The sequence below is a fragment of the Pteropus medius genome, unplaced genomic scaffold (genome assembly GCF_902729225.1).
Source record: "Pteropus medius unplaced genomic scaffold, Ma_sr-lr_union100, whole genome shotgun sequence".
NCBI lineage: Eukaryota > Metazoa > Chordata > Mammalia > Chiroptera > Pteropodidae > Pteropus > Pteropus medius.
The window spans coordinates 151,678-179,316 of NW_024349799.1; the positions used below are offsets into that span (position 1 = coordinate 151,678).

Consider the following 27,639-nt stretch of genomic DNA (forward strand, 5'->3'; position numbering starts at 1 on the left):
TTATAAATGATGAAATTATCATCCTAAATAATTTTCACATATCTTACATAAAATAATTAACTGGAATATGATTATCTTCCCCAAGTTTAAAAAGAAAAAAGCCCAGTTTTATTAATGTGATTAATCGCTAGAATAAAAAGGACATACTAGGGAAGTCAGAATGTAAGTAAAATTATTTCTTACTTGCTTCATCAAGAAACTGAAATAATCTCTTAAGCTAAACTGGGAAATTCCTTATCAAAAATGGAAAATTTTTATATTCTACTCAAACATTCATAAAGTGGAAGCCCCCTTTCTCTCCCAAATTAAGGATAGTCTTGATTATATTGCTACAAATATTTAGACAATCTTAAAATCCCAGAGGCACCTCCATCTCCTGCTGTCTCATTCACAACAGACCCTTCAAAGATTTACACATAAAATTAAGAGTTAGAGACATCAGTTATATTATTAACTTTTTAATGGGGCACCAATGGTAAATGGTAACATCTATATTATAAATGATCAACATTGACTTTGACCAACATATACTACCAAATTAAGTAAAGTAAGTTGACTTTTTCATATTTATTTTTTTAAGATTCCAAATTAAAATCATTTTTAAAAAATATCTTTCAGGATAAAAATGCATGTTCTAACACTGCTATATACAAACCAGCCTAAGAACACCACAGCTCTGAGCTCTCATATAACTTACTAGATATATGTTGCAATATCTCCCAGTGTTAACTTTTTTTCTTTGTCTAAATAGCTAATAAAATATACTGGTAAAAATATAGACACACTAAACAATTAATTTTTTTCCTTTAAAAAATTACATTTAATTTAATTGATGGCTAAAGTGGAAAAATCAGCAGAATTGTGTTTTAGCCCTTTACCCCTTTTGGGAATCACAGGATTTAATTTAATTGATGGCTAAAGTGGAAAAATCAGCAGAATTGTGTTTTAGCCCTTTACCCCTTTTGGAATCACAGGATTAATGAATAACAGTAATATCTAACATTTATAAGAGCTACATGATTTATAAATAACATTTAATTAAAATTTTAGTTGAAGTAATTACAGATTCAACATGTAATACAAAGAGATCCCTTGTACATGTAATTTGATTTAGACACCAAAAATATTGAGAAATATTAGACTAGGAAATAAGAGTGATAAAATAAATACAAAGTATGATACCTGTGTGAGCTGTGATCATATGTATTTTATTTCTTACAAATAATACTTTCAATGTGAATAGTGAGTTATTGAGCTCATGGTGGAATTATCAATTTATGAACAATATGAATAGGCCTATTAGAACAATGAGATACTGGCCAGAAGCTTTTCAACTTAAAAACAGACATTTTACAAATACATTCTCATTCCAGAATTGCTCTGATAGCACCATCTATTTATAGAAGTTTGTTCTTACTAATCAATAGGTAATATTTAAATGCTTTTTAAAGGATTTTAGTCTACTCAAGTTGCTTTCTCAATATAAGACCAAAAAGATATGGTTTCAAAAAATTATTTTTCTAGTATCTTATTATCGAGATATAAAATATCTCGATATGATGAATTATAAATTAATTTCAACATTTCAGAAAGACCACAGGGAAGTAAGAGGCAGTTATGACATGAAAATTGATTTGGAACTTGAAACATATTATTTTCCTAAAGACACAACGATCATGTTCCTTGATTAGTCCCTAAACGCAAATTAATTTTATAAATTGTTAAAACATGAGCCAGATAGTATTATTTCTATCATTGTAACCATAAATTTTAGAGCATTTTCTCATCTATGTACCCTTTAACACTTGGTATTTCTGATTTAGAGACCCACTTTATTAAACCATCCTAATGGTGGACATTTAAGTAGCTTCTTTGGGGTTCTGTTTTAAAATACGACAAAATAATTAAGTATAATCTTTGAATATTATGGTTAGTCACAGGTTTTGGTAATATTTCTTTTGATGAAGTTTTCGCAAAAGAAGAGATTGACAAATAGTTAAAAAGATATTTATTAAAATGAATGAATATCTAGAATAAATTTTAAAAAGTGTTTAAGTATTATTTAAAAAATATATCTCACCTGAAAGAACTCATATATTAAAATGAAAATACAATTTCGAATTTTTCAAATCAGTCAACCAATTTCATTATGTCGGCCAATAAAGTTCTATTAATTAATGAGAAATTTCAAAATCATTTAAAATATAATATTTTGAATTAAAAACTGATACTTACCAAGTGGAGCTTTGAGAAAACGCCGCTCAATGCCCTGCTCTATTTGAAAAAGTGCCATTGCCAGATAATGAACCACATTGCTCACTGATTGTGGTGTACTTGCATTAGTTGAGACAGTACTTGGAGTTTCTGTTTTTATGCCCAAAAGTCTATAATTAAAACAATGAAGAGTTTATGGTACTTAAAAACACTATTAGGTGAAACCTGAGTCCACTCATTCATCCAAATGCTTACTTATATCTGTATAAGAAATAGTTTCTTCAATGGCAAGGGAATCTCATAAGTGTAAGAAAGGAAGATAAATATATGAATCAAGAGCTAAACTAAAGGTTATTTAAAGAGGTCAGAAGGGCAAATATTTGGAGGCGGGAAGGTGAATGACACAAGGTATAAGAAAAAGGTTTTAGAGACGTGACACTGTGATGGGCCTGGAAAGGAAAGTATCTCAGGCAGCTTAGCTCTATCTCTTGCTTCCACTTTTATTGTTAACACACTTACAGCTGCCTCCTAACTTGCTCCTTTGTCTCTAATCTTACTACCTTTGCAATAAATCTCCATGCTACAGCTAAAATGGTCTTTTAAAAGTGCAAACCCATTCACTCAAAGCCTTTGGTACAACATCTTCCCTCCCAGTATCATATCTTCTCAGGTTTGGAGTCACTTCCTCTAGCATTTCCTTTGCTGTCTTTCGTGTTCTACCAAGGCAACCAGTATGTATTACATTTGCATGAGTATTTACTTCTATCAGAACTCTCACCCAGTTCTATAATTGCTAGCCTAACATTTCTCCACCATTTCCTTCTAGACAATGAACTCCTTAAGGGCGGATATTATTTAAAATAACTCCAAAAAAGCAAAAGTATTTCTCTATAAATATAGAGAAATAGGTTCTGATTATCTGATTATTCAAATAATATTTGCGTCTACTACAATTTACTAAATTTTCCTACAGAAAAGTAAAATGGGTAGCATCAAGTTACTTTCTAAAATTAATAAAACCTTAAGTTCAAAGACTTTTTTAAAACTTGAGAAATTATTATTATCCCAACAAGCTGTCTTTTGGATTCATTAGTACAAAGTGGAGTAACAGAGAGACTGAGGTTTAGCAAAATCATCATTTCAGTGTAAAGTCCTCACGAAAAGATTTTAAAACAATTTTTTGAAGAAAAACATTTACATCAGAAAAAAACTATTAGAGTGACAAGGTAAAGTGATGGTTACTTTAAGAAATCCTTTTCATACCTGTCTTTTACTATGACCTTTGCTTGCTCATCAATTTCCACCTCTTCTTCTACATTTTCATTCACAGTTTTAATTATCCCATTTTCCTTGTTTTCCTCACTTAATAGCTCATACCGTCCATTTTCTAATGCTGATCGCCACATGTGTCGATCTGTAACCTGCAACAAAACCCAAATTTACTAACCCTGAAAAATGGCATATGTCGTTCCTAAAAAGTATGAGGCTCAATGTACATATGAAAAATCATGAATATTCTAGAACAGATTATGAATCAAAAACGGATCTAAAAATAAGATTACTAAGTGGTCAAAATGGAATTCATATCATTCATAGATGGAAGCTTTAGTTAGTACCTTATTCTCTATATAGGGAAATCATAAATAATTCTAAGATTGGTCACCTGATAATAGCAAAAAAGTGACAGATGATAGCAAAGGAATGAATAGAACACATATATTAAACATGAATTACTTACAGATTTTAAAAAGGTAACAAAGAAACCAATAAACAAACCAGACTCAGCAGAGCAGGCAGGAGCTAGTCAAGGAAGAAGAGAATATCCTTACACATTTCAATATCTTGGATGAAAATACCATAAAACAGATATTTTAAAAATACTAATAATTAGTATGTTTTTCTTTTTATTATTATTATTTATTTATGCCTACAGCACCTGGTCTTCCTAGGTGGTCTCCCATCCAAGTACTAACCAGACCTGACCCTGCTTAGTTTCCGAGATCAGACAGGATCGGGCTTGTTCAGGGTAGCATGGCCATAGACTTAATAATTAATATTAAAAGGTAAATTATATTTGTTAAATTCTGTTTAAGAAAGCAGACAGTCATGTATTTATATTCATATAAAGTATCTTGATAGAGGGGAATAAACTTAGTTTTTATAAAAAATATATCACTCCCTGGTATTTATTCAAAACATACATGCCTTGCCTATATCAAATAAATTAACAAATATAACCAAAATTCTGATAATTAGGTAAACTAAAAATGGGAACAAGTACAAACCTTTATTGCTCCTAATGTTCCTTGGTAGATTCTATCTTCGATATCCAAAAGGAAATCTCTCAGCCTCAATTCAAGCTGCCTTTCTGCAGACATCTGAGATGGATCATAGGCATTGGAAGATCTCCCCCGACTATATGTAGGTTTGCTATCAGTTTGAGGTTTGTCTGAAATAGTTATCCAATACCTTTATTGTGATTTCCTTATTAAAAAATATAATTACCCCAAGTGACTGTTATGATCATGAGATAACAGACATAAAAACACTTAGTAAATCCTCAAGGGCAATTGAAAAAGGGGAGGGAGAGAAAAAAATGTTTGCACATCATATATTTGATAAGGGACTTGTATCTAGAATATATAAAGAACTCTTACGATTCAATGAAAGGATAAATAATACAATTTAAAAAATGGGCAAATAATCTGAATAGGTTTTTCTTTAAGGAAGACATACAAATGGCCAATAAGACTATGAAAAAATGTTCAACATTATTAGTCATTCAGGAAATGATTGTCAAAACCACAATGATGTATCACTTCACATTTCTATAATAGCTAGAATCAAAAAGTCGGATTATAACAAGTGTTGGCAAGGATGTGGAGAAATCTTAATCCTCACACACTGTTGGAAGAAATATAAAATGGTGTACAGCCACTCTGAGAAACAGTCTGGTAGTTCCTCAAATGATTAAACAGACTTACCATATGACCCAATAATTTCACTCTTATGTATATAATCAAGAAAAGTGATCATATGTCCACACAAAAACATGCATGCAAATGTTTATAGTAGCATTATTTTTAAGAGCCAAAAGGTGGAAACGACAGAAATGTCCATCAACTAACGTATGGATAAATAAAATGGTATACAATGGAACATTATTTGGCCATAAAAAGGAATGAAGTACTGATATATGCTACAACTTATATTAATCTTGAAAACATTATGTTCAGTGACAGAAGTCAGTCACAAAAGATCATATATTATATAATACCATTCATATAAAATGTTCAGACATAGAGACACAAAATAGATTTGTGGTTGCTTAGGTCTATGGGGGTGATAACTAAAGGGTATGGTGTTTCTTTATGAGGTGACTAAAATATTCTAAAATGGACTGTAGGATGGTTGCACATACCTATGAACATACTAAAACCACTGGATTGTATACTTTTAATGGGTGAGTTGCATGGTGCATGAATTAAATCTCAACAAAGCTGTTAGAAAAAGAATTGTGAGCCAAAGTTTTTAATCTTGAAGAGAACTAAAGTAGTCATGGTAAATTTAAGAGTTCTCTATCTAAAGAGTCTCATTTAGTAATATAAAAACTTATACCTAATACACTTTACTGCTTTCTCTTATCTGTCATCAATGGATCAGCCATCAAATAGGAAATGCTGCTACCTGATCTGTCCTTGCAGCCAATCTCAAAATAGGTGATCACTAAATGGAACCTGTCCCTGGAGCCTCAGCCAAAATACTGAGTGAGTGACCTCGCTCACTACTGGATCTCTGATGTAACCTTTGTGCCTTGGGTATTCAGAGTCTACTGATAAAGGAATGAGATCAGAAAGATATGTCTGTCATAATCCAAATGGAACCCAGTGGAATCTGGACCACCTTGTTTCTCTCACTGGCAAATTTTCTCTAATTCTCAAACTGAGAGAGAGCATGGTAAAAATGAAAAATAAGTGTTTTAAATATAGCTCGAATAGTTTTTGAAAATCGTTTAATCCTGAACCAGAGTTTATGGGGAGAGAAAAATAAAGGCAATAGTTTTCACTGAAAATTTACCTGAAAAATGAAATTTCTCTTCAGAAAAATGGGCTAGCTGTGCACATATTCTGCTTTTCTCTTGCAACAAAGTTTCTTTTAAGGCACTTTCTCTATGTCCTCTAGAATTAAGAGCTTCGATAAGCTGGTCTAGTTGTTCACAAGAACTGTAAAAGCACCACCGATTTGGCTTATGCACTGGTTTTGGCAGCTGCACAGAATCATCACATGGACCTTGGTCAATGTTGGAGGTAGATTCAGACATCAAAGACTCTCCAGTTTTAGTGGATACCTGAGGACTTTGAAATTGTATATTATTCTGGAATGATGAAGGTCTAGGCAACAGCATGTCTTCAGTGAGACCAGAATAATCCTCTTCAATAAACAATCCAGGAATAGAAGGGAAAATCCAATATCGCCTGTACATGCGGTCACGGCCCAAGGGAAAGATATTGGTACATGCTATGGCACTTTGGATTTTTTCTAAGAGCTCTTTCTCTTTTCGTTGATGTTCTTGTTTTAAAGCTTCTTCCTCATCAGCAGTGAGAGGCTCTCTTGTTACACAGTTGATCTCTTCTTGCCTTGTAAATTCTTTAAATCCATTTTGACTCCTTTTCCCTAAAATTGAAAAATTTGATCATTATCATCATATTTTAAATTTTCACTGGAAAATATTAGGCTACCCCACGTTACGATGTGTTATGGGCTAAATGCATGCCCCAAATTCACAGTTTGAAATCCTAAAACCCAATGTGACTGTATTTGGAGGTAGGTCCTATAAGGAGGTAATTAAGGTTAAATGAGGTCATAAGGTAGGGCCCTAGTCCAATAGAACTGGTGTCCTTACAAGAAGAGGAAGAGATCAGAGAGCTCTCTCTCTCTCCACTTGTGGGTATAGGAGGAAAAGCTGTTCAAGGACACAGGGAGAAAGTGCTATCCTACAAGCTGAGGAGGACTCACCAGAAATCAACCCTTCTGGCACCTTGATCTTGGACTTCCAGCCTCCAAAATTGTGAGAAAATAAATTTCAGTCGTTTAAGCCACCCAGTCTGTGGTATTTTGTTATGGCATCACGAACAGACTAATACACTATGTTATACTTAATTGATATACTTAAAATATAAAGGGACACACAAAAATCTGTGATCTCCATACTGAAGAGTATGGCAGAGTCTAGCATTATATGTAACCTAAGAGTTGTGCCTCTTGTTTCCTTTTTCCATCTACTTAGAAAGGAAACATGATGATAATTCATTTTGTAACATGAGGGTGGCAGCAAAACCCTAAGGATGGCAGTACCAGCAAGACAAAGCCTGGATTTCTGGTGACCTGCCTGGCCTTTCATGGTATGTTAAAGAATTAAACCTCTCTCTTATTTCAGTCACTGTCAAATTGCTTACATGGTTAAAGAATGTTTTTTTCTACTTTTTTGCTTGAGTTTGTATAAGACTGGAAGTAACTGCTTCTTTAAAGCTGGCAGAATTCACTTATAAAGTTATCTAGGATTGATATGTTCTTTGTATGAAGATTTTTAATACTAATTCAAGATCTTTAATGATTTAGAACCATTCACATTTTAAATTTTTTCATAAATTCATTTTTATAATTACATTTTCTAGGATTTTGCTCATTTTGCCTCTATTTTCAAATTGATTGCCATAAAATTGTATACACTGTCCCTCTATCCTTAAATTTCTACTCTATCTGTAGTTATGTTACCTTCCTTTTCAGTCCTAATTTTGTTTATTGTGACATATCCCCCAAATCAATTTCAACAAAAGTTTATCTAGTTTGTCTTTTTCAACAAAAAAACCCAAAATTTTGGCTTTGTTGTTCTTCTCTATTGTAGTTTTATCTTCTATTAATTTCTACTCATATCTATTGTTTCCTTGTATTTGGAGGTGATTATTCTATTTTCTATCTCTAACTTCTTGAATAAATGCCTAGCTCAAATTGCCTTTTTTCATTCTTAATATATAATAAAGCTATAAATTTTCCTCTAAGTAGAAAATCTGTATCCAACAAGTGCTAATATGCAGTTTGATTCATTTTAAATATTTCCTAGTTTCCATTATGGTTTCTCCTTCGAACCATTGCTTGGAAGTATGTTTTAAAACTCTGATCATCTGAGGTTTCTTTGTTTTGGATTTCTAAATCAATTGCATTGTAATTGATTTAGAAATCAAGCCTCCATGATACAGATTTTCTGTCTACTTACTTATAATAACCATTTAGAAAATAATGCAGAAAAAAATACCATCCGAATTATAGCAACAGAATAAACTTAAGAATATCCTTCAATAGTAATCAAATGAGGATGGTTAAAGATCCTCAGAAGGAATTTGTATCAACGCCTTTCAAAAAATGTACTCCCTTTGATCTAGAAATTTATGAAATTAATATGACACCATTACAAGCATTTACTGATCTTTATGTCTCCAGTATCTAAGAGCCATTCGGTAAATATGGAATGAGTATGTTATAGAATAAAAATTTCTATTTGGCCTAATATAATGTAGTAAAAAATATAATATACAAAAACTCAACAAAGCTTGCTAACCAAAAGTAGAAGTTATAAGAAACTGACCTATTAAAGAGATAGAAATATTGTCTTTCTCTCTAAAGTATAAATGACATGTAAATAAAGACTAATCATAAATATATCACTGTAACTTCATAATACCATTTCATAGGAAAATGGTCACCATTTAAATAACTTACCACAGGTATAAGTTGGGCATTTAAAATACAAACACATCTTAGAATCACAAATGAAAGTAATCTAATACATATTTCAGAATAACTGAATTAATAAAGTATCTTATCAATTAAAAATAAGCAAGCACTCCTTAAGAAATTTCTGTATTACCCCTTCTGCCTCTTTTATGTGATCCTGGGTCATCTTCATCTTCAGTGAGCATATCTTGATCTAGTTCCTTTTGTTCTATTTCTTTGCTCTCAGTGCTAGTATCAAAATCTTCCCTTTCTTCCTCCCTTTAAAAAAAGATTATATTCATTAATGAATATAAGACTCCAATCATGAAATACTTATTGCTTGCCTGCCTATGAAGTGCCAGTCATTATGCTCAGGAAGTATTGAACAAGAATGACACAGAGTTTATAGTCTTGCAGAGAACACAGATAATTACATAAACCATTATAAAATTAAAATATGTAATAAGTACTAAAAAAAGAGAAGTTCAAAGTGCTGTGGAAGTATTTCAAGGAGATCCAGATCCGGTCTCAGGGATCAAGAAAGGGATGTTTGAAGAAGTGACAGTTTAAATTGCGAGACTAGAGACTGGGAAAGGGTGAGGCGACAGAAGAAAGCTTCATTTCCAACAGAGGTGATAATGTGTGCAAAAGCAGTGAGCTGAAGGGAAAAGGAAGGAGCTTCTAATTTTGAGAAAAATTTAGAAGAAAAAGAAGTAATCCAAGACATGGACGAGAAAAAGGCAGTGTTAGGTGATACGGGGCCTTATAGGGCATTACTCAAAAAGCAATGGTAAAAAAGGAGAAGTTTAGAAAAGGGAAATGATATGATTAGAAAGCACTCTGGCTGCTATGTAAAAAATGATCTGGGAGAGAAAGTAGATGAGGGGAGACCAATAAAGAAGCCACTATAATGGTCTAGGTAGCTGGGTGGGAGGTGATAGTGGCTCAGAGTAGAAAGGAGATAAACAGACAAATAGTGGAAGAGAGAAGTAGGCAAATTTCAGATATAGTAGGCAGAATGAACACAATATCGATGTTTTATCTAATCCATTTTATTGTCCAAATTAAAACTAAAATTGCATAAACCTTGAAATAAATTCTATGTTCTATACAGAAAGTGAGGTTTGCAAACTCATGTATTCAGGAGCCAGAGAGATAAAGTAAATGAGTGAGACTAGATGAATACAAAAAAATATGAAGTAGTGGGATCTATAGCATGCTTGCTTTATTAAAAAACTGAGATATCAGGAGGAAAAAAATTTCTAACTATGTGAGAGGATGAATATTAACTAAATTTATTGTGGTAATCATGTTGCAATATATGCATATCATTTTGTTGTACACTTTAATAAAATGTATGTCAATTACATCTCAATATGACTGGAAAAATTTTACAAAATGTAAAAAAATTGAGATATAATTCACATACCATAAAAGTCACCATTTTATATTACTTTTTAATTTTAATTTAATTTAATTTTTTAGAGTTTATTGGGATAACATTGGTTAATACAATCATAGAATTTTCAGGTGTACATTATAATTTGACATCTATATATTCTATTGTGTGATTACCACCCAGAGTCGTTTCCTTCAGCTACCATATATTTGATCCCTTTTACCTACTTCACCCTTCCCCAACTCCCCTATACTTAACCCCCTTTACCTCGTCTACCTCTTCCCTCCTCCCCCACCCCTTACCCTCTGGTAACCACTAGTCCATTGTCCATGTCCCTGAGTCTCTGTTTGTTCTGTTCATTTGTTGCTTTTAGGTTTATATCCCACATATAAGTGATATCATGTGATTTTCAATTTTTTCAGTTTGGCTTATTTCGCTTAGCATGATTATCTCGAGGTCCATCCAGGTTGTCACAAATGGCAGTATTTCATCTCTTCTTACGGTTGAGTAATATTCATTGTATTTTGTACCACAGCTTCTTTAGCCAATCATCTATTGTAGGACACTCTGGTTGCTTCCGTGTCTTGGTCACTGTGAATAATGCTGCTATCAATATTGGTGTGCAAATATCTTTTTGGATATGGGTTTTCAAGTCTTTGGGGTAAATACTCAGTAATTACTGGATCATATGGTAGATCAATTCTTAGTTTTTTGAAGAACTTCCACACTGTTTTCCATAATGGCTGTACCAATTTGCAGTCACCAGCAGTGTATGAGGGTTCTTTTTTCTCCACATCCTCTCCAACATTTATTACTTGTTCTGTTGATTATAGTCATTCTAACAGGTTTGAGATGGCATCTCATTGTGGTTTTGATTTGCATTTCCCTAATAGCTAGTGATGCTAATAAATTTGTTGGCCTTTTGTATGTCCTCAAAGGATAAGTGTCTGTTCAGGTCCTCTGCCCATTTTTCGATTGGATCGTTTGGTTTTTTTGTTGTTATTGAGTCATATGAGTTCTTTGTATATTTTGGATATTAGGCCCTTATCGGAGGCATTGCTTGCAAATATATTTTCCCATTCGAATGGTTGTCTCTTTACCTTGCTGACGATTTCTTTTGCTGAGCAGAAGCTTTTTAGTTTGATGTAGTCCCATTCATTTAGTTTTGCTTTTACTTCCCTTGCCTTTGAGGTCAAATTCATAAAATCCTCTTTAAGTCCAAGGTCCTTGAATTCAGTTCCTATGTTTTCTTCTATGCATTTTATTAATTCCGGTCTTATATTCGGGTCCTTAATCCATTTTGCGTTAATTTTGGTGTGTGGTGACACAGTCTAGTTTCATTCTTTTGCAGGTAGCCCTCCAATTTTCCCAGCATCATTTATTGAAGAGCCTTTCCTTTCTCCACTGTATGTTTTTGGCTTTTCTGTTGAAAATTATCTGCCCATATAAATATAGGTTTACTTCTGGACTCTCAATTCTGTTCCACTGGTCTGTATGTCTGTTTTGCTGCCAATACCATGTTGTTTTGATTACTGACCCTTTGTAGTATAATTTGAAGTCGGGCAGAATGATGCTTCCAGCCTCATTCTTTTTTCCCAGGATGGTTTTGGCAATTCGGGGTCTTTTGTGCTTCCATACAACTCTGATTATTTTTTGTTCAGGTGTACATTATAATTTGACATCTATATATTCTATTGTGTGATTATAATGGGGATTGCATTAAATCTGTATAATGCTTTAGGTAATAAGGTCATTTTAACTATGTTGAGTCTTCCAATCTAAGAACACAGAATATCTTTCTATTTCTTTGCATCTTCTTCGATTTCTTTTAATAAGGTCTTGTAGTTTTCATTATATAAGTCCTTCACGTGTTTCGTTAAATTTATTCCTAGGTATTTTATTCTTTTTGTTGCAATTGCAAAAGGAATTATTTTTTCCACTTCTTTTTCTGATGCTTCATTATTAGAGTATAAGAACACTATGGATTTTTGATTTTGTATCTAGATACTTTACTGTATTTGCTTATTGTTTCTAGTAGTGTTCTTGTGGAGTCTTTAGGGTTTTCTATATAGAGATTCATGTCATCCACAAATAGTGACAGTTTGACTTCTTCGTTTCCTATTTGGATGCCTTTTATATCTTTCTCTTGTCTAACTGCACTTGCTAGGACTGCCAATGTTATATTGAATAACAGTGGTGATAGTGGACAGCCTTGCCTTGTTCCTGATCTTAGAGGGAAGGTTTTTAGTTTTTCACCATTAAGTATAATGTTGGCTGAGGGTTCGTCATATATGGCCTTTATTATGTTAAGATACTTTCCTTCTATACAGATTTTATTAAGTGTATTGATCGTAAATGGATAGTGTATCTTGTCAAAGGTTTTTTTCTGCAACTATTGATATGATCATATGATTATTTTTTAATGTTTATGTGGTGTATCACATTAATCAATTTGCGTTATGTTGAACCATCCCTGTGCCCCTGGGATGAAGCCCACTTGATCGTGGTGTATAATCTTTTTAATATGTTGCTGTATTCGGTTTGCTAGTAACTTATTTAGGATTTTTGCATTTGTGTTCATGAGAGATATTGGTCTGTAGTTTTCTTTTTTTTGTGTTATCCTTACCAGGTTTTGATATCAGAGTAATATTGGCCTATAAAATGAGTTGGGAAGTATTGCTTCCTCTTTGATTTTTTGGAAGAGTTTAAGGAGAATAGGTATTACACCCTCTTTGAATGTTTGGTAGAATTCAGTGGTGAAACTATCTGGTCATGGATTTTTACTTTTTGGTAGGTTTTTGATGATTGTTTCAATTTCCATACTGCTGATTGGTCTATTTAGATTTTCCAGATCTTCTTGAATCAGTCTAGGAATATTGTATTTTTTCTAAGTACTGGTCCATTTCTTCTAGGTTATTAAATTTGTTATATACTTTTTCATAATATTCTTGCATGATCCTTTGTATTTCTGCAATGTCAGTCGTAATTTCCCCTCTTTCATCCCTGATTTTGTTTATTTGTGTCCTTTCTTTTTCTTTAGTGAATCTAGCCAGGGTTTTGTCAATTTTATTAAACTTCTCAAAGAACCAGCTCCTTGTTGTATTTATTTTTTTTATATATATTTTTTGTTTGTTTTCAATTTCATTTATTTCTGCTCTAATTTTGACAATTTCTTCCCTTCTGCTGACTTTAGGCCTCATTTGTTCTTCCTTTTCTAGTTTTTTAGGATTAAGCGTTAGGTTGTTTATTTGGGCTTGTTCTTGTTTTTGGAGGTAGGCTTGTAATGATATGAACTTTTCTCTTAAGATTGCTTTTGCTGTGTCCCAAAAGTTTTGGTATGTTGTACTATCATTATCATTTGTTTCTTTTTATTTCTCTCTTTTCATTTCTTTCCTGACCCAGTAATTCTTCAGTAGCATGTTGTTTAGTCTCCATGTTTTTGTGGTTCTTCCTGATTTCTTTTTGCAGTTGATCTCTGGTTTCAAATATTATGATCAGAGAATATGGATGGTATGATTTCAACCCTTATATTTGTTGAGGCTATTTCTGTGTCCCAGTATGTGGTCAGCACTAGAGAAGAATGTATAAGCAGCTGTTTTGGGATGGAAGGCTCTGTATATGTCAACTATGTCCAGTTGGTCTAATGTGTCATTTAAGGATGTTATTTCCTTATTGATTTTCTGTTTGAATGATCTGTCCATACCCGACTGTGGGGTATTTAGGTCCCCTCCTACGATAGTGTTTTGGTCTGTTTCTCTCTTTAGTTCTGTTAGTAATTGCTTTACATATTTTGGGGCTCCCTGATTGGGAACATGGATATTAATAAGTGTTATGTTTTCTTGGTGCATGATTTCCCTTATCATTATTAAGTGTCCCTCCGTATCTTTCTTTACCTTTTTTATAAAAGTCACCATCTTAAAGTATGCGATTTGGTGTTTTTTAAAGCATATTCACAATGTTGTACAATTATTACCCCTATTTAATTCCAGAAAATTTTCATCATCCCTAAAGAAAAACACCATAGAAGTCACTTTCCATTTTCGCTTCTCCACTGCTACTAGTAGGCACTCATCTACTTTCTGCTATGGATATGCCTATGTCTGGACTCTTCACATAAATGGAGTCATATAATACATGACCTTCTGGGACTAGCTTCTTTCACTTAGCATAATGTTTTCAAAGTTCATCCACATTGTAGCATGTAACAGGAGTTCTGTTCCTTTTTATTGCTGAATACCATTCTGCTGTATGGATATACCACAGAAGGGATATATTGTTTTGTTTATCCATTCATCGACTGATGGACAACTGGATTGTTACCATTCATTGGCTATTAAGAATAATGCTATGTAATATATTTAAGAAAAAAATATTAGTATAAAAGCCAATGTTACTAGAACTTTGGTTTGTAATTTCAAATCTTGTTTTTTACATCAATTAAGAAACTAATGTATTTTAAAAAAATTATTAGTTTATCTATGTAGGCACACAATGTATAAAGATGTAATTTTGTGACATCAACCAAGAGGGGTAGTTATGGAGCTGTAAAGAACAGAGTTTTTTTATGTTTTTGTTTGTTATTTTGTAAAGGAACTGAGTTTTTGTATGTTATTTTTTTGTTTTGTTTTTGAATTTTTTATAAGTTAAGCTAGTATAAATTCAAATTAGTGTTTAAAAAAAAGAATAATGTGATGAACTTTCATGTACATATTTTTGGGTGACCATTATGTTCTTAATTCAGTATATAACTAGGAGTGGAATTGCTGGGTCATATGGCTTAGCTGTTTGAGGAACTGCCCTAACTTATCCAAAGCAGCTGCATTATTGTACATCTCCACCCATCACTGTATGAGAGTTCTAGTTTTTTCCACATTCTCACCAACACTTGTTATTTCTCTCAACTGGATTACAGCCATCCTAGTGAGTGTGAAGTAATAACTCATCGTGATTTTGATGTGCATTTTCTTAATGACTGATATTGAGCATCTTTTCTTGTGCTTTTTATATATCTTCTTTAGAAAAATACCTATTAAAATCATCTCCTCACTTTTTAATTGGCTTGTCTTTTTATTGTTGAGTTGTATGAATTCTTTATATATTCTGGATATTAAACCATTTTGGATACAAAATTTGCAAATATTTTTTCTAATTCACTGGGTTGTCTTTTTATTTTCTTGACAGTGTTCTTTGAAGCACAAGTTTTTAATTTTGATGAAGTGCAATTATCTTTTTTCTTTGGTCGCTTATGCTTTAGGTGTCATATCTATTAACTTTCTTGAGGTATCCAAATTCAATTCTTAAAGTATTGTTGACGGCCATACAAAATATGGTTAATCTAAGTTTGTGACCTATGACCTTTGGACTTAAAGGGTATTTTTACATAAGTTGATACACTAATTTTAAAAGTCAATACACTAATTTTGGAATACTGAGATTTTTTAGAACATTCCTTTGCAGATTTTGTAAAAAAAAAAAAATTATTTCTGCTAAATTTGAATATAGTTTGCCATCAATATGGAAAAATTCCCACTTGTCTTCATAGTCGATATTCATCCCAAATATTTTGAAATGCAATAAAATACTTAGGCAGACACTAAAGCACGTAAGGTGCATTCATCCTTTACTTATACCTTTTACTGAAATCTCCAATTTCATCCCTACTCCTCAACAAGCTCAGAGGGGCTCTGTGAAACACAGTGTAAAACTGCAATAATGTAGTGGTGGAGAGGGAAGATACTACTATTAATGCTAAATATATATTACTTGTTAAAAACAGATTATTAAAAGTTTTCTGGAAAATTATCATTAACTCTATGAGAAAATGAGTTATAGATTTCCTGGAAGTATTTTTTAAATACAATACATGTATACTTGAGGACTATCTATACGTAAATTTCATATAGGCTCATTAACAATTATTATGTACCTATAGAAAACTAGTTTTCTAAAAAGTTTTTGAAGTATTTTAGAGCTTAAAGTGCTAATTTTTATTCTCTATGGAAAGCCAGATGAACAGTGTCTTTCAAACCATACCCAATAGATATATCTGCAGCTGAATTTCTTTGCTCATCTTCTTTTAGTTTTTCTTGTTTCTCTTTCATCTTTTGTTCTTGCTCTTTAAGTTTTTCTTCCTTCCTTTTACGAATTCTGAAAGTTAAAATAAAATATTATAGTCTATTTGATGCTTTTAACCTTTGGTATCTTGCCTTTAATCATCAAATTATGGAAAGTGCTCCAAACGTTATAATAAAATCCTAATGTATAGTTATTCATTCAGAACCTTAGTAAAGCCATCAAACATCACTATAAGCCAATGTCATATTATAGCCCAATGTGAAATATAGTTTTATATGTGAAGAATAAATAGCTTTCATTAGCGCAACTGGCTAATAATTTCTTACCTAGCAGCTGCTTCTTCCCTCTCTTTTCGATGTTGTTCTGCTTTTAACTCCCGGAACTCCTGTTTTGCCTGTCGTAATATATCAACATAATCTTCAATAAAATCCCTAGTAGAAACTAGGGTCAGTAGTTTCCCACAGAGAGCATGAAGTATCTTCATTTTTTCTCCTGTCAAAAAGTGGTAATAACTTTTATATTATCAATGACAAGAAACTGTGTTTGAAAAATTTTAATTTGTGGCTCAATGTGAAAATGTTTACTAAAAATAGGGGAAAGTCTCTTAAGATCAAACATGCCAATGGCATGTGTTCAGAAAAAAACAACTTTGAGTCCAATTTAACAGTATGTGACATAAAGGAATTTCAAATACTAGTGGCTACCTTATATACTATGAAAAATTTTCTAACTACAAAGAATTTTTTTCAAGTTTTCATTTTAAGGCTCGCATATGAGGTTCAAATCAAAACTAAATTGTAACCACAAAATTTTTTTTAAAAAAATCGCAATAGGCAAATTGCTATTCTGAAGACTACACAAAAACACTACCATAAATTATAAAAACTATATGAATATTAGAAATAAAGGTACTCTACTTCTATGATGTTCTTAAGCATATCAAATTAAATTCTATATTTGTATATTATAATTTTTTATTTAAAATTTTTTATTTTAACTTTAACTTTATATACTGTTTCTCATACCTCAAATATTTGTTCAAGGAAATGTTAGAATTTAGCAGCTACAGTTTAAACTTCTGATATACTAATTAATAAAAATGAAAGCTAGCTAATTTTCACTTATCCTTTTAAACTTAGTAGATTCAGTAGACTAACCACAAATTTTTAAAACAGAAAATTCAAATGAAAAAGAGAAGAATATCATAAATAATTAAAGCTAATATGAACAACAACAGTAGTTTCAATTTAGGTTACTACTGGTATTCCAACACTTCTTTTTTAAAGATAATTTCTCTCTTTCTCTTTTAAAACTGTTTATCATCTAAAATTTCTCATCAGCTACCTAGTTTTCTGGGTGTAAGAGGCTTAAGAGGGTAGAAAGTGGACAGGCTATACAAATTCCAACCTGCAAAGTTTACCTGGTGTCAAATCATATACTGAAGTGCTTGACAATTTCTTCACGAGACTGGGATTGCTTAAACGAAGCTCCATACAGGCATCGTCTGTAGCATCAAATCCTCCTCGTTTTTGATATCTGTACTTTGCATTTGCTGATGTTACATCAGCACCTGAAGCTAAGATGTGTAGTCTGAGGATTTCAGAAAGAGTGCAGCTATCAAGATCCAAGCTTTTCAAACTGCAGCCTACAGTTGTTAAAAAACGAAAGTGGTCATTTAGAATATAAACAATAAATTCTCAGCAATGTAAAATTTACCTTTATAAAATTAAAAATAAAAATCCAATTAAAAAAAAAATAAAGCCCACACATACCCTGGTGCAACTGCGGCCATGCAGCTGCCAAAGATGCAACTGCAGACAGTGCAGATTTTGTGGGGTCTGCATCTTCATCCAAAGCCTCTGTTAAATCTTTAAGGAAATAAATACTTTATTCTAGTGCAAATCAAGCTTGAATATTTGGGAACAATGTCCTTTTAAAATGATGAAAGAAACAGCAACAGCTTAACATTCAAGAACCTCAAAAGAACCAACACTAGGTACAACAAGCGTCATTCACATTCTGCCTAGTCTCCACCTAAAACTATAAATCCTACGACATGCACTACACACTAATATTTTCCCTACTTAACAAGAAGACAATTTCCAAGTTACCAACAAAATGCACATACACATTCCAAAAAATAGTAAAACGCACTTTAGAATGAAAAACAAATCTCCTTGCTCAATATAACTTTAGAAAAATCTACTTTGAAAATCAGAATCCACTTGAAGATATCCAATCTTTTATAAATATTTTAACATTGAATCATAGCAAAGTACAGGTTGTAATCATCACAAAACCAGCACAGAAAAAAGCTAAAAGAACTTAAAGACAGCACTGCTGCCACTTAACCATTGATTTATCCTCTTCATTTAAATTGTCTGTTTTTATCTGGAAAACTCTCCAATCCAAGAAACAATAGGAAGATTTTCCTCTACCTTCTAAGTAAATTGTTTTAGCTTTGAAAATAGTGCTTAGCTTACAAATAGGACTAAAGAACAAATCTATAAGCACAGATATATTTAAAGTATTAGTATACATAATTTTTTCTAATTATAATACATAGATGATAAAAAAATTAAAGTGTCAACTATGAAAAAATTTAAGCTTACAAAAAACCCTTCTGTTATATCATAATACAGTAAACACAGCTTCAGACTGAGTTAGGTAATGTATATTCTAGTCTTAGCTCTGCCAGTCCCTAGTTCCTAGTTATGTAGCCTTTAGACAAGTCACTTAATCAGCCTCATTTTTCTTGAAAAGGTGACCCTAGACCAGTGGTTTTCAAATTCTTCAAATATTTCTTAGAAGCCCCATATAAAAGATGCCCTTGTTAAAATGGGGTACAGAGATAACAATCCTGCCCATTTATCTTTTCAACTCTCCTGTAGTGGCACCGAGGCATCCCTGTGCAACTTATAATAGGGCTCTACGGATTATAGTTAGAAAAATCACTGGGTGAGACTGATTCTGTGGTTCATTAACCTTCTACTATATGATTTCCCTCCCCAAGTTCACAAACTCACAAAATGAACCTTAGAGAACAGAACTGCTGTCCTTTACTAAATGAAAAAGGCAGCCCTGGGATTTTTGTCTGATTACAAACATTGACAACTTCATGGTACATAAAGCATAAACAATACCACAAAAGAGAAATTATCTGATTAAATTTTACATATATGTAGAAGTTATTCCTACCAGGCCGTGAATCTAGTCCAAAAACAGACATTATGTTCTTCCTCACCAGGGAAATACTAGACCTAAAACTTTCTCAATTTTCATTTTACATATAAAGCCAAACTTATACGCACTCTAAAATTAACGATAGTCCTAGTTGCAGAGCTGTAAAAGTGTATTGGCTCTCTTCCTTTGCAGCAATCACCATGTTCAACCTATTTTTTCCATAGTAAGTTATGATTTCCTAGGACAAAGGCTATAAAGGACTTAGGAAATGGACAACCAACAAAATGACAGTTTACTTTTGTGTTAAACTAACATGTTAAAATATGTATTCTTTAACTCAATTATCTACTAAATGGTACTCTCCAGAAACTGTAAATATCACTCTAGCATTTGCTTAGAGACAGTCATGTGGGTACATCATACCAAGAGAATATATAGTTGAAGTGTATATATTAGGACTATCTGAAAGAAACATTTGTCATCATAGTAATCTAGAATTAAGTACATAAAATTCCTACACTAAACAATATCTCAACAAATATACGAAACTATTTTATATAAGGAGGATGTTCTTGTTCCCATATTTTGAAAGGCTTTGAAATTTATGATATAAGACTAAACAGAGAAAGAGATATTTTTAGTATAAGATTTTAGAAATTGCTGGTCAAAATTTCCAAGAGTTGATATAAAAACAGGGAGATCAAAGACCCAAGAAATTAGATCTTCTTGAAGACATATAATTCTACAGGCAATGCTAGGGAAACAAATATTCAAATTTTCAACTTATTGGCCACATTATGAGGCAATGTAGTATAATCACTATACGGCTCTAGACCAGACTGCTTCAGTTTGTATCCCATCACTTTCTCATTTGCCATGTATCTTTGGGCAAGTTAAACTCCTTAAGTCTAAGTTTCTCTATATGTAAAAGGCAGAAAATAATTATATCTACTTCACAAGGGTGATATAAGCATGAAACAATGCATATATAGTGTCTTATACCACTTATTAGCTATGTGATCTTTGGTAAATAACCTCATTGAACTTCAGTTTTCTCATCACTAAGATAAATTCATACTATTCCCTTCTGTACAACTTCCCTTTCTAGAAATAGCAGGAAACACCTTACTTATAATAAGACCAGCTAAAGAGGAAGTGAGAGAATATCCAGTCCCATGTAACTATTCAATTGCTCACAGGAAGACTGTAGAAAAGCTTTCTTGTTACTGAGATGGGAGAACATATGGAAAATACCTGGGGGAACAATGTAGGGCCCTTATTGAAACTGAAATAACCATATAAAATGTGGCCAATAATAACTGGGAAGTGAGAGAAAGGTAAAAAGGTAAAAAAATTCCAAGGTATGTTTTTTCCCCTTCTCTAACATTTAAATACATATTTTCAAAAAGGGCATTAAAACTTTTATTTAACGGCCAATAATCAGAGGTAGATCTTATATTTATAGACAGTACTATATAAGAATAGAGCTATAAAAATTATAGATGGAACAAACTGTGAATTGATAATATAATGACAATACAAACACCAACAGTCACATTTATTTTTCCTTTACACTAGCTGATTTTCCAATACAACCATCTTGTTACCCCACTTTTTGCCATCAGGACTTCGAAAACTATAATACTCATCTGCTCCAAATCCTGAATTAAATACAATTTTATATCTTGTATTAGGGTCAGAACCTGGTCAAGAACCCTGTGATGTTATTGGTCACTAAGGCAAACTAATGGCTACAGTAATATTTGCTACACTGTTTTAGATAATCCCATCTTTAGCACTAGTACCACCATCTTAGATAATCTTTAGATGTTTTATAAATGGATTTACCCTTCTGCCTTACTTTTAGTAAAATCTCATTTAATTGACATAGTTATCTGAGAGGACAACTGGTACCATATTGTTAAAATGGTCTTGATAGGGGGTCTATGTGATTAACATTGAAGCTAGAAAATATATTTTGCTTGAACTCAGGCTGTAAAATCAAAATGGAACCAACATTGGATGCATACTCATCATAAACCTGTTATTGGTGGGACCAGGCATAAAGGAAAATGAGCTCAAATTTCCTAAGGCCAACAATACTATCTGAATGGAGGAATGTACCACCTTTTTGTACCAAGATTCTGCTAACAAGATATCTCCCAACAGTTATTTCTTATTGTGAATTTTTATGCATCGGAAACAGGATACATTAAATCAAAGTTTTTATAAAACAATTGATAATGTGTTGTTAGTATATGACTCAAGAATCAGGTAACTTGAACAATTACATTTTATAACTGTAAAAACCAAGTTAATTTTAAAATAACCTTCAAAAATGAGTTGCACTACAGTTAGTATCAATCAGCAATAATTCTGAATTCTGACCTTTGGTGTCAGCATCAGTTATTTGCTCTTTGGCTACTTCTTCTTCTTCTTCAGCTATCGCCTGGAAGATGGCAGTCAGGAAGAAAAAAAGCAATTCACATAGTGGGCCTTCACTGTCATTTCCTACAAGAGCTTCCTCTAACACTTCTGTGAATAAAATGTTTAAAATTAAAGTTCTGTTCATGTACTAAAAAAACTTCAATGGAATAATAAACATTTTAATCAATAATAGCTTGTGTAACTATTTTCTTAAGTGCCCATTTATTAAAGTGGAGCCCAGTATTATCCAAGGCAAAACCAAAAAAACAATTTATAATGATTAAATTCCAATAAAACCATAAGCCAAAATCACCACATTTAAGAAGGCCAAATTAGCTTCAGTAGATCAATACAATATTTCAACTAAGTTTAAATTTAAGGTGTGAATTAAGGCACATATTAAAAATTTTAATTTTATTCTCATTTGAATAATGATGCAACGATTTGTTACTGTACCACTGTTCTTAAGAGCTATGTGGAACATTACTGTTTACCAAATAGTGCATAGGAGAGGTATGCATCAGCATTAGGTGTAATCCTAATATTGTGTCCAAGTCATAAATGTTTCTTATCCAATTTATCTTACCTAAACTAGCATTGTTTAGACCTTCTTGATCTGTAAGGCACAGTGATTCATACCTCACCTAGCTCATAAAGAGAAATTAAGGGAACGTGAAAGCCCTCCTGAAGAATTCATTATTATTAAAATAAGAGTGGCATTATAATTCTGTCTTTGAGAGTCTTGTCTTGGATCTTACGAAAATTATTTTACTATTTGACAGCTAAAAATCCAAAATGGGATCCATAGCCCTCCTCATACTAATTCAACTCTTAAAAATGACGTTTATACAAAGTAAAAGTATGTTAAGTACAAAGGCAAAAGAGAATCACAAATTATAGGTAGCAACAACTTGTCTTCAAATATGGCTGACATCAATTCCTTCCCTTCCTACTTACCTACCATGTCACCTTCAAGAGTCAGAATCTATTCTTTTACCCCTTTGAATCCCATCAGGCCTGACCAAGGGAATGTGGCAGAAATAAGGCCTGCCAGTTCCAGGCCTAGTTTTTAAGAAGGCTGGAAGTTTCTGTGTCCTGCCTCTTGGAGCCCTCAGCTGCCACATAATAAGGGTAGGCTACTCTGATGGAGTGGGATGCCTATGAGGAGGAGCATGGTGTACCAGGCATGTGTGTGAAGAAGCCATCTTGAACATCTAGCCAGGTAAGCCTTCAGATGACTCCAGTTCTAACCACTGACAGTAACCACATGAGAGACCTCAAGAGACAATTAGAGAGCTAGGTTCAGTGATTCCATAGACTTTAAGAGAGAATAATTTCTTCTTTTAAGCCACTAATTTTAACATAGCAATAGTACTTGCCTAGGGTTACTCCTTCAGGAAATTCATCTTGAAGATCAAAAAGTTCACCAAATGCATTAAGAAACTCCAAAACCATCAGAGCATCACCAAAGATTTCAGGAGGTAGTCTAGTTTTCACTGGAGTTGGTTCTGGAAGTTCCTGAAAGATTACATAATTTATATAACTATTTGAACTAGGTATAGGAAATTATAAAAAGCAGATATGATGTACTCTTTACCTAATAGGAATTAATTCATGTAGACTAGTGGTTCTCAACCCTGGATGTTTATCATAATCACCTTCAGAACTTTAAAAATTATAGATTTCATGGCCTTATTCCAACTTTACTAAATCAGTATCTAGGGTCTTTTTCCTTCATTAAACTAAAAACGTAACCTTAGGCTGGAGTGTATTTCTCACTACATTTCCTAGTTAAGAGGGTTTTTTTACCTTAGATTCTGAGGTCAAGGCATTAGCTGTGCCGATGTTATCATTAATGTGGTATCTCCTTAGGATATGGAACAGAATTAATCTACCATCTACTGACTTAGAAATGGTTCTTTAGAGACTGAGATGAATGAGTTTAGTTGAGATATTTTGATCATTTCTGGAGATGGGAAGAATCTTAATCTAGCAAAAAGCTAAATGCATGCTTGGCCCAGTGATTACTGGATTATTAAGGATCATACAATTGAACAATTATTTCTGTAGAATAAAAGTCATTATTAAAGCTTATTATAAAATACTAATAATGCTACCTTAGAACACTAAATATAGCATTTGCTTAATTGGCTATTTCCCCTCAGTTAAATATGAAGAGGCTACTATTAAAAAAAAAGATTTCATCAGCAAAGCCACATAGGGCACACAGAATATGGATGTATGCAAAACGTCACTCAACATGCTTATACCTTAAGATCATCACATTCCATATCTTCTCTAGGTTTACTCCACTGTTTTAAGTATTCCATATATTTTCGCTTTTCTTCACGTAATTTCTCTCTTTCCTAAAACAAAAGGTTAATAAAAGTTCTTATAAGAAATTGATAAAGCAGCATCAGCATCACCTGGGAACTTGTAAAAAATACTTGGGACCTACCACAGACCTACTGAAACAGGAACTCTGGGGTTGGGTTTCATTTAAACCTGACTGACAGTAAAGGGAAACACAGAGGGAGAAGTCAGTAAAAGCAATATTAAAATACTGCTGGTAAACTCTTTCTTTTTAATCCAGACCATTTCTCTTGCTCATTGGTCTTTTGAAACCCTTACTTATCGGTTCTTGTATTTGAAACTGCAAAATAAGTACTGACCCTAAAAAGTATCTAATAAAGCAGAGTATAAATAAAATATTTTATTACAATTATTTTCCAATAAATGTTTTATATGTTATTATACTTTTCTTTGAAATTTAGGAACACCAAAGGTAAAAAGACGTACACTTACCAAATTTTCAACATAAAATGACTAGATGGTTACAGAACTTACCAACTGTACTTTAAGCAGTCTGCTGCAATAAGTCATTCTCCCACCCCAACATAATTCTTATAGGATGTAATAAGATGGGTATTCATATTCACTGTTGCTAATAGTGTAAATAAGCACAACCTGTTTGGTAAACAAATACTTACCTATGTGAATAGAAAGTTTTTTGAATGTTCTTACCTTTTGACCTATTATTCTACTTCTATAAATTTATCCAAGGACATAATCCAAAAACGGGACTTTTAATTTGCAAACTTGAACAGAGTTATCATTATTTATGAGCAAAAATTTATAAAGCACTTACCTATATCTATTCAATTAACTATTATGCAGTCACTAAAAATTCCGCCTTAATTTAATAACATGAAAAATGTTTATAATAATGTTAAACAAAAAAGTACATGAAATTATAAATGCTGGATCTCTTTTAAGACCCAGAATAAAGACTAGAAATTAATCAAAATGTTAATGCTATCTCTAAATGTTACCATTTAGATTACAAGGTTTTTGTTTTTTTTTCCCTACCTTTTCTGGAATGAACATATATTAGATACCTCAACCTCTATCCCAATGGTCTATTTTAAATGATTTAAAAAACTTTAGGCAATTTAAGTGAGCAAATTGTATATCATCATCATCTAAGGCTACTTGTGAAAATCCCAGAAAACCAATGATGACTATCTTTGGAAAAAGCCAGCTATAGAATTCTCTAAGGAATATCTAGCACTAAAGATTATAATAAAGATTTGCTGAACTACCCTATTATCACAGATACCTTATTCTTCAAGGAAAATAAGAACACTGTAATAATTCTTGTTAGTCATAGATTTTATTTTTTTTATTTGTATTTTTCTAACCACGTATTTTATGTATAACACCTTTCCTATACTTGGAAATCTAAATGAAGAAAATCAACTTTAGAACTGCATTTTAGAAGGGGATTTGAGGTGTAAAGGTATGCATTTATAAGTTGAACCTTAAATTATTCATTAAATTTTCCAAAGCAAAAGGGAAATAAACCAATACTATTTATCAGTGCTCTATGCACAACTATATGTGAATGTGAATGAAAATGGCAAAAGCACTTGAAAATTAACCATGAATTTAAATATGCAAAGCACTATTTACTATATGCAGAGAGCATAGCTAATACTTGAATGAATACCTTTTCTCTTTCTACTTTAAGCCTTTCTTTTTCTTCTTTCTTCTTCAGTCTCTCTTCTTCAACAATTTTCTTCAATTCTTCCTTCTTTTTCTCTTTATCTTCCTTTTCTTTTTTCTTTGCTTCTAGGGCATCTGCTTTTTCTCTTTTTAATTTAGCTTTTTCAAAAGCTGTGGAAAAGGTCAAACTTAGAACTGTACACAGACAGAAAACACCACATTTTTTAGTGTAACAAAAGAATCCTAAAATAATTTATGGTTAAATGAGATCGGTAGAGACTGATAGGGGTTGTAAATTCCTAGAGGGAGCCAGCAGGTGTTTAAAATGGGAAAATCAAGTTGGCTCAATTTAAGACAAACTATTGCACTGGGACATTTACCTGCCTTTGAAACCCTGCTATTCAAAGAGTGGTCCTAAGACCAGCAGCAAGGATATATCTATATCATCACACCTTGTTAGAAATGCAGAATCTCTTCTCCTACTCAGACCTACTAATTTAAAAATTTTTATTTTAATTAAGTTGCCAAATGACTCAAGTTTGGGAAGCTATGTTTCATGAGGCTGTGTGAAGCAAATGAAATGGCTCAAAATAGTTTGTAAGACCTAGGAATTCCAACTTAGCTTAATCTAGCCTTAGGTCAGTTTAACAGGAGATATGCTATACTTTGAAATATTGCTTGAAGAGATAAGCAGAGGTCTCATTTAGCTTAAGAATCAATAGATACCAGAGGGAAATAACTATACTTAAAAATACACACACACGTGCGCACGCACCCCAGAAATATGCCATTTTAGAAACATTCCCAACCCAGACACAGAAATATTCTTTCCTGTACTGAAACAGTTTTGGAGACAACGTTAAAACTCACCCAGTGACTTCATTTCTTCTTGTTTCAAAAGTTTGTCCCTTTCTTTAGTAGCTTTGTTCCTATAACTTGCAATAGTCTGTTTATTAGCAATAATGTCCTCCTAAAAAAAACAACAACTTTTACAAACTGATAGTCTGCCTTATTCTAACAGTAAGAGTAAAAACCAAAAAATTAAAAATCTCTCATCAATTATGCTTTCTTTATATCAAAATGAGGTTTCATTCTAAAGCATAACTGAACTTAAAAAAAAAGATATTTATTGAGGTAACATTGGTTAATAACATTGTATAAATTTCAGGGGTACAGCATTATAATTTGATATCTGTATAGTCTATTGTGTGTTCACCACCCAAAGTCTAGTTTCCTTCTGTTACCATATATTTGACCCTTTACCCAATTTGCCCTTCTCCCATTCCCTTCCCCTCTTGTGACTACCATTCTGTTGTCTGTATCTATGAGTTTGTCTTTGTTTGTTTTGTCTGTTATTTTTTATTTTATATTTGATGTATCATAGTTTTTGTCCTTTTTGCCATCTAACTTATAACCAAACTTTTATTAACTCTAATCACAGCAACAATTCAGAATATGAATTAATTCTATAGCTCTACAAATTAGTACAAAAACCTCTCATAAAAACAACTGATAACATATAAAGAGAGACTTAAAAATATGCATTAGAAACCAAAAAAATCTCC

General features: G+C 32.4%; 1 protein-coding gene and 1 pseudogene across 4 annotated transcripts in view; both read right to left on the bottom strand.

Annotated features, from left to right (window-relative positions):
• Nucleotides 1-27,639, bottom strand: part of BAZ1A (bromodomain adjacent to zinc finger domain 1A) — an 82,217-nt gene that overhangs the window by 11,181 nt on the left and 43,397 nt on the right. For 3 of the 4 annotated variants that reach the window (XM_039885646.1, XM_039885649.1, XM_039885645.1), the window contains 14 exons: nucleotides 26,945-27,044; nucleotides 26,079-26,245; nucleotides 24,340-24,435; nucleotides 23,449-23,587; nucleotides 22,031-22,177; nucleotides 18,232-18,327; nucleotides 17,880-18,104; nucleotides 16,786-16,951; nucleotides 16,418-16,531; nucleotides 9,140-9,264; nucleotides 6,292-6,888; nucleotides 4,500-4,663; nucleotides 3,478-3,635; nucleotides 2,236-2,384 (listed from right to left, as the gene is read on the bottom strand). In XM_039885646.1, coding sequence (XP_039741580.1) covers nucleotides 2,236-2,384; nucleotides 3,478-3,635; nucleotides 4,500-4,663; nucleotides 6,292-6,888; nucleotides 9,140-9,264; nucleotides 16,418-16,531; nucleotides 16,786-16,951; nucleotides 17,880-18,104; nucleotides 18,232-18,327; nucleotides 22,031-22,177; nucleotides 23,449-23,587; nucleotides 24,340-24,435; nucleotides 26,079-26,245; nucleotides 26,945-27,044 — 2,443 coding nt within the window. The remainder of the gene's footprint in view (nucleotides 1-2,235; nucleotides 2,385-3,477; nucleotides 3,636-4,499; nucleotides 4,664-6,291; nucleotides 6,889-9,139; nucleotides 9,265-16,417; nucleotides 16,532-16,785; nucleotides 16,952-17,879; nucleotides 18,105-18,231; nucleotides 18,328-22,030; nucleotides 22,178-23,448; nucleotides 23,588-24,339; nucleotides 24,436-26,078; nucleotides 26,246-26,944; nucleotides 27,045-27,639) is intronic. The other variant, XM_039885648.1, reaches the window with a different exon arrangement.
• LOC120621349 (uncharacterized) lies at nucleotides 4,139-4,257 on the bottom strand (annotated as a pseudogene).